The sequence below is a fragment of the Haematobia irritans genome, chromosome 3 (assembly GCF_050003625.1).
Source record: "Haematobia irritans isolate KBUSLIRL chromosome 3, ASM5000362v1, whole genome shotgun sequence".
NCBI classification, from domain to species: domain Eukaryota; kingdom Metazoa; phylum Arthropoda; class Insecta; order Diptera; family Muscidae; genus Haematobia; species Haematobia irritans.
The window spans coordinates 28,634,982-28,648,736 of record NC_134399.1 but is presented as its reverse complement, the minus strand read 5'-3'; the positions used below and the strand labels follow the sequence as shown (position 1 = coordinate 28,648,736).

Here is a 13,755-nt window from a genome sequence, read left to right as displayed (position 1 = left end):
CAAAACAATATTAAATATAAAGAAAGTGTTTGAAAGTTCCATAAATAAAAACCTATATAAGCTTTGTTAATTTCATTTGTATTTTTGTTTATCTCTTTATAGGTTTTTATTTAGTTACTTGTTTTATTTCTTATTTTTTTTTTTGTGGCTTAAAATATGTAAGTTAGTAGTTAAATTAGTTAGTTTGTTAATTAGTTAATAATAATAATAATAAGAGTATAAGGTAAGTTTAGCACATATTACTGTAAATATTAGCACTTCAGCTGCATGATTACGTATATGTGAGATCAAGGGTGAGTTCCCTGAAAATGTTTTATTACATAAAGGACAAGATACTAAGTCCACCTAGGGGGAAAAATTTTGTGCAAAAAATGTTCGAAATTAAAGAAAAAGAAAAGAAAAGGAATATATATTTTGCTTTTCTTAATTCAAATGGATTTTGTAATAGTGTTTTCGTTTTTTTTAATATATTTTTTTTGTGTAATAGCTTTAAGCTTTTTTTAGTTTTTTTCTTTATATTTACATATATAAGAATATTTAATGATTGCACTATTTCAAATCAGCATTTGAATAAGGGTTTCGAGATATATATAATTATAGATATAATTTTTATATATTAAATACATTTATAAAATGCAAGCTTAAGTCTTAGATTTTAAAAAGACATATTCTTTTTAAATCTTATTTAATAATAAATCTCCAACAAGATTTAATTTAAAAAGTCTTAAAAATTGAAACTCAGTATCAATGTCAATAAAATTATATAAAAAAAATAATAATTAATAATAATCATAAAAAAATTATAAAAATAATATCATATAAAAAAATTTAATAGATTCATTATATAATTTAATATTTATATAAAAAAATAATTGTGAAATAAGAGCAGATTTTTATTTAAAAATTGATATAAATAAAATTATTCAATATAAATAAAATTATATATAAAAAATAATTATTAATAAAACTAAAAAAAAAAAAAAAATTATAAAAATAATATCATACAAACAAAACGTAATAGATTCATAAATAATCTAATATTTAAACGAAAAAAAAAAAATACTTGTGAAATAAGAGCAGATTTTTATTTGTCTAACACTGCACTAAAATATTAGCTTTCCTTTGTCATGAATAAAATTTTAGACAAATTTCCATTCGGCCATTAAATATTTTCTATAAAGGCAAATAGCATTGACAAGGGCCTATTATGACCATGCTTCCCTTTTGTGAGACTAAATGTATCACAATTGTTTAGTCTAAACCAATTTAACTGAAGTTAGTTAAATTAAATAAAAATATTTAGTATATGTAGCTCAGATTTAATATAATCGAATCTAAATAAAAATGAACCTAGATAACACAATCGGTTTGTTTTATATATAGAAATAAAATTTTGACAAAATTTTCTAAAGAAATAAAATTTTGATAAAATTTTCTATAGAAAAAAAATTTTGACAAAATTTTCTATAGAAATAAAATTTAGACAAAATTTTCTATAGAAATAAAATAGAAAATAGAAAAATAATTTTGACAAAATTTTCTATAGCAATAAAATTTTGAAAAAATTTTCTATAGAAATAAACTTTGTACAAATTTTTCTACCAAAATAAAATTTTGACAAAATTTTCTATAGAAATAAAATTTTTAAAAATTTTTTATAGAAAAAAAATTTTGACAAAATGTGGACTATAGAAATAAAATGTTGACAAAATTTTCTGTAGAAATAAAATTTTGACAAAATTTTCTATAGAAATAAAATTTTGATAAAATTTTCTATAGAAATAAAATTTTGACACAATTTTCTATATTAATAAAATTTTGACAAAATTTTCTATAGAAATAAAATTTTGAGAAAATTTTATATATAAATAAAATTTTGAGAAATTTTTATATAGAAATAAAATTTTGACAAAATTTTCTATAGTAATAAAATTTTGACAAAATTTTCTATACACATAAATTTTTGACAAAATTTTCTATAGAAATAAAATTTTGACAATATATTCTATAGAAATAAAATTTTGACAAAATTTTCTATAGAAATAAAATTTTGAGAATATTTTCTATAGAAATAAAATTTTGAGAAAAATTTCTATAGAAATAAAATTTTGATAAAATTTTCTATAGAAATAAAGTTTTGGCAAAATTTTCTATAGAAATAAAATTTTGAAAAAATTCTGACAAAATTTTCTATAGAAATAAAATTTTGACAAAATTTTCTATAGAAATAAAATTTTGAAAAAATTCTGACAAAATTTTCTATAGAAATAAAATGTTGACAACATTTTCTATAGAAATAAAATTTTGAAAAAATTCTGACAAAATTTTCTAACGAAATAAAATTTTGACAAAATTTTTGATAGAATAAAATTTTGACAAAATTTTCAATAGAAATAAAATTTTGAAAAAATTTCTATAGGAACAAAATTTTGGCAAAAGTTTTCTAGAGGAATAAAATTTTGACAAAATGTTCTAGAGAAATAAAATTTTGACAAAATTTTCTACAGAAATAAAATTTTGACAAAATTTTATATAGAAATAAAATTTTGACAAAATTTTATATAGAAATAAAATTTTGACAAAATTTTATATAGCAATAAAATGTTGACAAAATTTTCTATAGAAATAAAATTTTGACAAAATTTTCTATAAAAATAAAATTTTGACAAAATTTTCTATATTAATAAAATTTTGACAACATTTTCTATAGAAATAAAATTTTGAAAAAATTTCTATAGGAACAAAATTTTGGCAAAAGTTTTCTATAGGAACAAAATTTTGGCAAAAGTTTTCTATAGGAATAAAATTTTGACAAAATTTTCTGGAGAAATAAAATTTTGACAAAATTTTCTATAGAAATAAAATTTTGACAAAATTTTATATAGAAATAAAATTTTGACAAAATTTTATATAGAAATAAAATTTTGACAAAATTTTATATAGCAATAAAATGTTGACAAAATTTTCTATAGAAATAAAATTTTGAGAATATTTTCTATAGAAATAAAATTTTGAGAAAAATTTCTATAGAAATAAAATTTTGATAAAATTTTCTATAGAAATAAAGTTTTGGCAAAATTTTCTATAGAAATAAAATTTTGAAAAAATTCTGACAAAATTTTCTATAGAAATAAAATTTTGACAAAATTTTCTATAGAAATAAAATTTTGAAAAAATTCTGACAAAATTTTCTATAGAAATAAAATGTTGACAACATTTTCTATAGAAATAAAATTTTGAAAAAATTCTGACAAAATTTTCTAACGAAATAAAATTTTGACAAAATTTTTGATAGAATAAAATTTTGACAAAATTTTCAATAGAAATAAAATTTTGACAAAATTTTCTATTGAAATAAAATTTTGAAAAAATTTCTATAGGAACATTTTGACAACATTTTCTATAGAAATAAAATTTTGAAAAAATTTCTATAGGAACAAAATTTTGGCAAAAGTTTTCTATAGGAATAAAATTTTGACAAAATTTTCTGGAGAAATAAAATTTTGACAAAATTTTCTATAGAAATAAAATTTTTACAAAATTTTCTACAGAAATAAAATTTTGACAAAATTTTATATAGAAATAAAATTTTGACAAAATTTTATATAGAAATAAAATTTTGACAAAATTTTATATAGCAATAAAATGTTGACAAAATTTTCTATAGAAATAAAATTTTGAGAATATTTTCTATAGAAATAAAATTTTGAGAAAAATTTCTATAGAAATAAAATTTTGATAAAATTTTCTATAGAAATAAAGTTTTGGCAAAATTTTCTATAGAAATAAAATTTTGAAAAAATTCTGACAAAATTTTCTATAGAAATAAAATTTTGACAAAATTTTCTATAGAAATAAAATTTTGAAAAAATTCTGACAAAATTTTCTATAGAAATAAAATGTTGACAACATTTTCTATAGAAATAAAATTTTGAAAAAATTCTGACAAAATTTTCTAACGAAATAAAATTTTGACAAAATTTTTGATAGAATAAAATTTTGACAAAATTTTCAATAGAAATAAAATTTTGACAAAATTTTCTATTGAAATAAAATTTTGAAAAAATTTCTATAGGAACAAAATTTTGGCAAAAGTTTTCTATAGGAATAAAATTTTGACAAAATTTTCTAGAGAAATAAAATTTTGACAAAATTTTCTACAGAAATAAAATTTTGACAAAATTTTCTATATTAATAAAATTTTGACAACATTTTCTATAGAAATAAAATTTTGAAAAAATTTCTATAGGAACAAAATTTTGGCAAAAGTTTTCTATAGGAATAAAATTTTGACAAAATTTTCTGGAGAAATAAAATTTTGACAAAATTTTCTATAGAAATAAAATTTTTACAAAATTTTCTACAGAAATAAAATTTTGACAAAATTTTATATAGAAATAAAATTTTGACAAAATTTTATATAGAAATAAAATTTTGACAAAATTTTATATAGCAATAAAATGTTGACAAAATTTTCTATAGAAATAAAATTTTGACAAAATTTTCTATAAAAATAAAATTTTGACAAAATTTTCTATAGAAATAAAATTTTGACAAAATTTTCTATATAAATAAAATCTTGACAAAATGTTCTATAGAAATAAAATTTTGAGAACATTTTATAAAGAAATAAAATTTTGAGAAAATTTGATATAGAAATAAAATTTAGACAAAATTTTTTATATGAAAAAAATGTTGACAAATTTTTTTCTGACAACATTTTCTATAGAAATAAAATGTTGACAAAATATTCTATAGAAATAAAATTTTGACAAAATTTTCTATCGAAATAAAATTGTTGTTGTTTTTTATTGCAGCTTAAAACCATACATTGACTAAACTACAAGTGTAGCTTAACCAACAGAGGAAAAATTTCAACAAAATTTTCTGTAGAAATAAAATTTTGATCAAATTTTCTATAGAAATAAAATTTTGACAAAATTTTCTATAGAAATAAAATTTAAAGAAAATCTTCTATAGAAATAAAATTTTGACAAAATTTTCTATAGACATAAAATTCTGACTAAATTTTCTATAGACATAAAATTCTGACTAAATTTTCTATAGATATAACATTTTGGCAAAATTTTCTATAGAAATAAAATTCTGACAAAATTTTCTATAGAAATAAAATTTTGACAAAATTTTCTATAGACATACAATTTTGACAAAATGTTCTATAGAAATAAAATTTTGACAAAATTTTCTATAGAAATAAAATTAAAAAAAAAAATGTCTATAGACATAAAATTTTTAAAAATGTTTCTATATAAATAAAATTTTGACAAAATTTTCTATAGAAATAAAATTTTGAGAAAATTTTCAATAGAAATAAAATTTTGACAAAATTTTCTGTAGAAATAAAATTTTGACCAAGTTTTCTATAGAAGTAAAATTTTGACAAAATTTTCTATAGAAATAAAATTTTTACAAAATTTTATTCTTATAAAAAATTTTGACAAAATTATCTATAGAAATAAAATTTCGAGAAAATTTTTTATGGAAATAAAATTTTGATAAAAGTTTCTATAGAAATAAACCTTTTAAAAATTTTTCTACCGAAATAAAATTTTAACAAAATTTTCTATAGAAATAAAATTTGTTGTTGTTTTTTTATTTCAGCTTAAAACCATACATTGACGAAACTACAAGTGTAGCTTAACCAACAGAGGAAAAGAATGTTTATCAAATTTATTTGGGCAAAGCCCTATAGACTGCAAGATGGTTGGATGGACGCACGTTTCGGAATTACCACATTCCTCATCAGCATCCTCTACTTGCAGCAAAACTATCAGAATAAATTCAGGCAGTTCATAAAAATGAACCACACTTGGACCTTCCAAAAAAAGGTTTTGTATGATAGCCGGCTTATGCGGAAATAAATTCGTAACAAAATTTTGACAAAATTTTCTATCGAAATAAAATTTTGACAAAATTTTCTATCGAAATAAAATTTTGACAAAATTTTCTATAGAAATAAAATTTTGGCAAAATTTTCTATAGAAATAAAATTTTGGCAAAATTTTCTATAGAAATAAAATTTTGACAAAATTTTCTGTAGAAATAAAATGTTGACAAAATTTTCTATAGAAATAAAATTTTGAGAAAATTTTCTATATTAATAAAATTTTGACAAAATTTTCTATAGAAATACAATTTTGACAAAATTTTCTATATTAATAAAATTTTGACAAAATTTTCTCTAGAAAAAAAATTTTGAGAAAATTTTATATAGAAATAAAATTTTGAGAAAATTTTCTATAGGAACAAATTTTGGCAAACATTTTCTATAGAAATAAAATTTTGAGAAAATTTTCTATAGAAATAAAATTTTGACAAAATTTTCTATAGAAATAAAATTTTGACAAAATTCTATAGAAATAAAATTTTGACAAAATTTTCTATAGAAATAAAATTTTGACAAAATTTGAGAAATAAAATTTTGACAAAATTTTCTATAGAAATAAAATTTTGACAAAATTTTCTATAGATATAAAATTCTGACTAAATTTTCTATAGATATAACATTTTGATAAAATTTTCTACAGAAATAAAATTCTGACAAAATTTTATATAGAAACAAAATGTTGACAAGATTTGCTATAGAAATAAAATTTTGACAAAATTTTCTATAGAAATAAAATTTTGAGAAAATTTTCTATAGAAATAAAATTTTTGAGTAAATTTTATATAAAAATAAAATTTTGACAAATTTTTTTCTAGGAATAAATTCTGACAAAATTTTCTATAGAAATAAAATTTTGACAAAATTTTCTATAGAAATAAAATTTAGACTAAATTTTCTATAGAAATAAAATTTTGACAAAATTTTCTATAGAAATAAAATTTTGACAAAATTTTCTATAGAAATAAAATTTTGACAAAATTTTCTATAGATTTAAGATTTTGACAAAATTTTCTGTAGAAAAAAAATTTTTACAAATTTTTCTACCAAAATAAAATTTTGACAAAATTTTCTATAGAAATAAAATTTTGAAAAAAATTTTCTATAGGAATAAAATTTTGACAAAATTTTCTATAGACATAAAATTTTGAGAAAATTTTCTATAGAAATAAAATTTTGAGAAAATTTTCTATAGAAATAAAATTTGACAAAATTTTCTATAGAAATAAAATTTTGACAAAATTTTCTATAAGTAAAATTTTGACCAAATTTTCTATAGAAATAAAATTGTGACAAAATTTTCTATAGAAATAAAATTTTAACAAAATTAATAGTCTATAGAAACAAAATTTTGACAACATTTTCTATTGAAATAAAATTTTGACAAAATTTTCTATAGAAATAAAATTTTGACAAAATTTTTTATAGAAATAAAATTGTGACAAAATTTTCTGTAGAAATAAAATGTTGACAAAATTTTCTATAGAAATAAAATTTTGACAAAATTTTCTATAGACTGGTGCCAAGTAATCTGCAGAGTGGCAATTCATTACTTTCAGTACCAATACTTTACAAAAATGATTTTCTTTTGTAGGTATATGTGCCGTGAGCAAAACTGAAATTACTTTTACCAAATTAACTCTGGGCTATTGTATCAAAATGAGGATAAAACACGAACGATAATGTCAAATTTCCTTGAGGAAACTTAAATCTAGGATATTATAATCATAGTGTTATACTAGGAATAATGGTCAAAGAGAGAAAAATATTGCAACTTACGAATCCGGAACTCAATGCTACGGCAATGAATTAGGTCAATAGTCCTATAAAGGTCAGGGTTGTTAACCTATATTCTGAAAACTTTTTCCACTCTTATTTTACGTAACGAAAAAAATTAAACCAACATAGGATATATTCGAACAAAACGTATAACACAACACAACCAAAAAAAAAATATAATAACAACACAAGATAATATATAATTAATTCTTTTTTAAGTAAATTTATAAATTATTATTGAATAAAAACCAATGTTTTTATTCATTACTTGTGTGCTTCATTTTTAGATATTTAACGAATTAAATCTCAAAGATCTCAACTGTTATACAACGTGTTTAGTTCATATATGCCCTTTGAAATTTGACCAGCCAACACTGGTTATTTTCATAAGAAATTAATAAATTTCTCTTTTCTAACAGCCAACACTGTTAATATTAAAGAGAAGAATGTGTCAACAAGTACTAAAGTGCTCAAGATATTATTAAAGTCAGACAACACTAACTTTTTCGGAAAAAAACAAATTAATTCTAAGAAACCAGCCATTACTGGAATCTTTGGCATATAAATAAGAAATTTATTAACAATTTCTTTTGCTAGACTTTTATATTTCAAAAGAAAAATAATTATATATTCCTGTAATAAACGACGAAAAATTGTGCTCATTTTTGCAGTTAGTTTTACTGACAATTTATCGAAGGAATTGGATAAGAAAGGTTTAAATTCCATATTAACTTTTTGGTTATATGGGTTAATCTTTATGTATTTTTAATAATAAATTTTACTATTTTTATAATGTTATAGTCATATTATAAGTCTCCGCGTTATACACTGTTAGAACTATATAGGATTACAGTTTGAAAATATTTTCAATACTTATTTTGAGACTGTTATAATTGAGAAGATACATTCTATTAAGCAATATTTTTGCTCGAAACTATAATACCGATTTTTATAATTTTTATAAAAGCTATTTTCATATTTTAAATTCTCCAAAATATGTTAAAACTGTTGAAAGTGAATAAATAACATAAAGTCCGAGCCATTTTTAATTTTCTTAGTGCATTAAGAAAATTAAAAATGTTTTAAAGCTGTCATACTTGAAAAGATCAACTATTTTAAAATAAACTAACTATATATATCGAAAGATCGAAACTATAGCAATACCTGGAATGGATTTTTATAAAATCTAAATTCTCGAAAATATGTTTAAACTGAACAAATATCGTTAAATTCAAGCCATCTGTTTTCAAATTTCTTTACTTGAGAAGATCCACTCTTTTAAACTATCATCAAAATCTGGAAATGATTTTTATGAAAGCGATTTGTATATTCTAACTTCTTCAAAATGTATTAAAACTGTTATAACTTAATAAATATGCATTTTGTTTGCAAACTCTAATACTTGAGAAGATCCACTGTTTTTTGCTCGAAAATGTCATCAATGTAAATTTTTATGAAAGCAAGAGAAAGAGAATATCAGCTGTTTTGTACTATTTTCCCCCCGAAAATATCATGAATATGTGGGATTGATTGTTTTGAATGCTTTTTAGCATATTCCATATTTTCAAAAATGTTTTTAAACTGTTATAACGTATAATTCGAGCCATGTTGAATTTTCTTTATGCGCTTGTGTTCAAAAACTGTTATACTTGAAAAGATCAACTGTTCTAAAATATTTTCCTTGCTCGAACCTATCGTCAACTATCTGAGATAAATTTTTATGAAATCTAATTTATCCAAAACGTTTTATAATTGTTTTATAATATAACTGATCAAATATCGCCTTGAATTTTCATTGAGCACTTTGTTTGAAACTGTTATACTTGAGAAGAAAATATCATAGCTTGAAAATATCATTAATATCTGGTATTTTAGAAAGCCTCTTTCTTTAAATTTGAAAAGATCTACTGTTTTAAAATAATTTCGTTGCTCGAAGATATCATGAATACCTTGGATAGAAATCAAATTTACCTAAAATGTTTCATAAATGTTATAACTGAATATATATCGTAAAATTCAAGCCATTCATTTTGAATTTTCTTTAATCACATGTATTGAGACACTGGTATACTAGAGAAAATCCACTATTTTAAGTTATTTCTTCGCAATTATCAGTCTGGGATTGATGTTTAAGAAAGCCTTTTGAATATTCTACATTTTCCAAAATGTTTTTAAAATGTTATTACTGATTAAATTACCTAAAATTCGAGCAATTTTGAATTTTCTTCAGATTTAAAAAGATCAAGTGTTTTAAACTATTTTCCTTGATATTTTTCCTTACTATCATCAATATCTGGAATAAATTTTTTTGAAATCTAAATTGACCAAAATGTTGTAAAACTGTTATAACTTAATAAGTATAATAAAATTGAATTTTCTGTAATCACTTGTTTTGAGACAATGTTAAAGTCTAGAAGTTCCACTCTTTTTAGCTATTTTTTCGTTTGAAACTATCATCAAAATCTGTTAATGATTTTTATGAAAGCTTTTGGCATATGCTAACTTCAACAAAATATATTAAAACTGTTATAACTGAATAAATATCGTAAAATTAAGTAATTAATCGAATATGTCATCAATATCTGGGATTGATTTTTATGAAAGTTTTTTTGCATATTCTATTTATTTATTGTTTATTTTAAGCATTGGCTACTGAGGCCATCAACTATTTTTGCATATTCTATATTTTCCCAAAATGTTTTACAACTGTTATAACTCAATTAGTAACATAAAAATCGAGTCATTTTAAATTTTCTTTAAGCACTTGTTTTAAAATTGTTATACTTAAAAAGATCAACCGTTTGGAACTACTTTTACGGCCCAAATATGTTAAAACTGTTATAACTGAATGAATATTATAAAATTGAAAAGATTCATTTTGAATTTTAATAAACACTGGCTCTGAAACTGTTTTAAACTATTTTTCATGCTCGGAACTAACAGCAATATCTGGAATTGATTTTTATGAAACCTTTTTTGCATAAACTAAAGTTTACAAAATGGGATTTAAAACTGTTATAACTATATATTTAATATAAAATTCAAGGCCAGTATGTTGAATTTTATTAAGCACTTATTAAATTGGAAATAATTGTTGGATTTTGAATGTTTGATATTGAATTTAATTTTTTTGAAATGGGCTTTTGGGGATAATGAGATTGTTAACATGTGTATATAAAGTAATTATACCGTTTTCTTCAGAAGATGTTTTAAACAGCAAGCACATTTTTGTTTTTAATATTTTCAAAAAACTGTTATACCGACACTTTTTTTAGTTCAGCTTGATTAGTTGTTTGAATTATCGTTAAACATAATAATAGGGCGGCACCGTTATATGCGCTCTTTTCAAAAGCTTAAGCTTACATTTTGTTTTGTGATTTGAAAGTAATATAATGTTTCTACAATAGTTTTATATATATGGAAATAATAGGTACATCTAAATGTTGTATGGTCTTCTCCAATTCATAGGAGGACATGGTGATTTGTTGTAATTTATTTTTAACACCGTTTTGACGTGGACGGCGCGTTGGTTGCTGTTGCTGTTGCTGAACTGTCGTCTGCAACAGCAGCAGATATAATTGAGAATGATAACATGGAATACAAAAACATATAAGAAACACACACGTAGAGAGAGAGAGAGAGAGAGTGTTCAAGAGAGAAAATTCACCATTTCATAAGAGATATCATATAAAAAGAGAATGCAGTTTTTTAAATGGAAACAAATGCATTTGTATTTGTGGGAGTATGGCCAGGATATTGCCAATATGGGTGAGAGAGTGTGTGTTGTTTTTTCATAGTTTTACAATTATTAGAAGAAAATTGTAATAGTTTGTGGCATTTTGGGTTTTGTTTTTTGTTTTTGGGGGGGAGAAGGTCAAAGAACGAACGAACGAACATTGCAAGACGACATTAGAGTTTTTTTTTTTTTTGTTTGTTTTTGTTTGCCGTAAACAAATGATGCAGCATGTGTAAAATTAGAAGAAACAAAAAATTAAAAAAAAAAATAAAAACAAAACAGAAAAGATATCCAAAGAGAGAATATGGGAGAAAGAGAAAAAAGAGAAGACAAAAATTCAATGGTTAAGACAATTATTATAATAAAAAATTGTTTACAAAATAGAGGAGAGGGAGGGAGAGGGACTCATGGGACGAACGTTTCGTCATAGGTTTTTGGGAAAGAGCAGCGAGCACAAACACACTGATGATGATGGGTTGAAAGGATATTGCTTTTACAGCACAACTACTAAAAGAAGGTTTATTAAAAGTTGGAGGTGTTTGCGGTTAAGGTTTTGCGGTACGATCCAATTTTAACTTGGACTTGATGGATACTTTTTTATTTTGGTGGGTTTTTTTTTGCTCTTCTGCTTGATTGACTTAAAAAACTGGGTGAAGAAACACTTACATCTTCTGAATCGTCCTGCGACTGTAGACTATTTGTTGAATTTGTGGAATTTTGCAGTTGCTGGTGTTGTTGCTGTTGCTGCTGTTGTTGTTGTTGCTGTTGATTAGGCTGTTGCTGGTTCGACGATGTCTGTTGTTGCTGTTGTTGAAGTTGCTGAGGCATTTGCTGTTGATTCAATGCATTTGCTGAATTAGTTGTACTATTTACCACAGCTGCTACGGCTGCTGCAGCAGCTGTTGCTGACAATGCCGGTTGACCGGATGCAGCGGAAGCAGCTACTGATTGATAAAAACCATTACCACTATTTGTCAAATGTTCCGAACACTTTACACAGGTGGGTATATTATAGCCGGGAACTTGGAACAACTGTAATGAGAAAATAATTAAAACAATTACATTAGTATAAATTATTTAAAAGAACATTTTATAATATTTATAAATATTTTGTTTTTTTTTTTTAATAAATTTAAAGAAATTTTGATTTTCTCTATATTACATTTATTTTTTTCAACTCTCTTAAGAATGCTACTTTAGCCCTGTGTGGCTTTAAGGCTACTAAGGGAACCAAGGAAAACAACAACGAAACCTACATATCTAAATCAAACCAAATGGGGGAAAAAATGAGAAGAAAAAAAAATGAAAAATAAAAAACCATATGAAACCCCCAGAATACACTCAAGGAAAAAATATTGATCCTAAGAGAGACAAATAAAAATAATAATAGGCCTGTTTTCAATTAGTACTCGATGTAATAATTGTATGAGCTATCCAGAATATCTCATAAGTGAAAATCGCGTCGGTGTTGCCAGATTGCATTTTGATAAAGTAACGTTTTCCCGAGATTCTCAATATCGATTTTTAGTGAGGAATTTATCGAATAATACGAAATTAACAGTGACAAAAAGTGTCATAAATAATCACAGCAGTAATGATTTATTACTATTTGAGAAATGCATACATTAAAAATCCAAGATTTCACTAGTTTTCTGTGATTCTATTTTTAAACAGCTGATGATACAGGGTTGCAAATTTTCAGACATATCCTGGCATATCCTAAAAAAAAACCTAATAAAAAATTTCGATTTTTTTTTTAGAATTATTTTTATACAGAAATTCAAACATTATTTGGCACCAGTCAATAATTTTATTTTGCATAGAAAAAATTAGAACCAAAAGTTTCCCATTTAAAAATTTTATTGAATTTTTAAAAATATTCAATTAAAAATTTAATTGCTTCAACAAATTTTTTAGTTGCAACAAAATCACAAAAATTAATTGGAACAAATAATTTTTTAATTGACTTTGATAATTGATACTATCATAACCGTGATTGAAGACATTTCAATTGAAAATTTATTGGATCAATTAATTTCGTGATAGCAGACAAAACAAAAATATTTTTTTTGTGGTATTTTGTTAATAGATGGCGTTGATGTCTTCTATCGCGCCAGTGTTACCAGCAACATTGTGTCATAACACATGTTGTTTGGAAAGCTGATGTAAACGGTGATTTTTTTTCTATTATCATTTTGGCAACACTGGTTTAAAAAGCTGACGCACTGCCTTTAGACTATTGTTTGTGAGGCTATTTTAAAGACCATGTCTATACAGGCCAGCGTTGCCAGAATTGTTTCACCAAAAACCGCTAGATTTGCCCAAAAAAATAGCT

General features: G+C 22.4%; 1 protein-coding gene across 5 annotated transcripts in view; it reads right to left on the bottom strand.

Moving 5' to 3' along the window:
• LOC142228496 (uncharacterized) overlaps positions 1 to 13,755 on the bottom strand; it is a 144,322-nt gene that overhangs the window by 48,210 nt on the left and 82,357 nt on the right. For 3 of the 5 annotated variants that reach the window (XR_012720186.1, XM_075298932.1, XM_075298935.1), the window contains exons 2-4: positions 12,087 to 12,452; positions 11,119 to 11,241; positions 244 to 345 (exon numbers count right to left, since the gene is read on the bottom strand). Coding sequence is in view for 4 of the 5 variants with exons in the window: in XM_075298932.1 (XP_075155047.1) it covers positions 244 to 345; positions 11,119 to 11,241; positions 12,087 to 12,452 (591 nt within the window). In the remaining variant the exon portion in view is untranslated. The remainder of the gene's footprint in view (positions 1 to 243; positions 346 to 11,118; positions 11,242 to 12,086; positions 12,453 to 13,755) is intronic. The other 2 variants (XM_075298933.1, XM_075298934.1) reach the window with 2 other exon arrangements.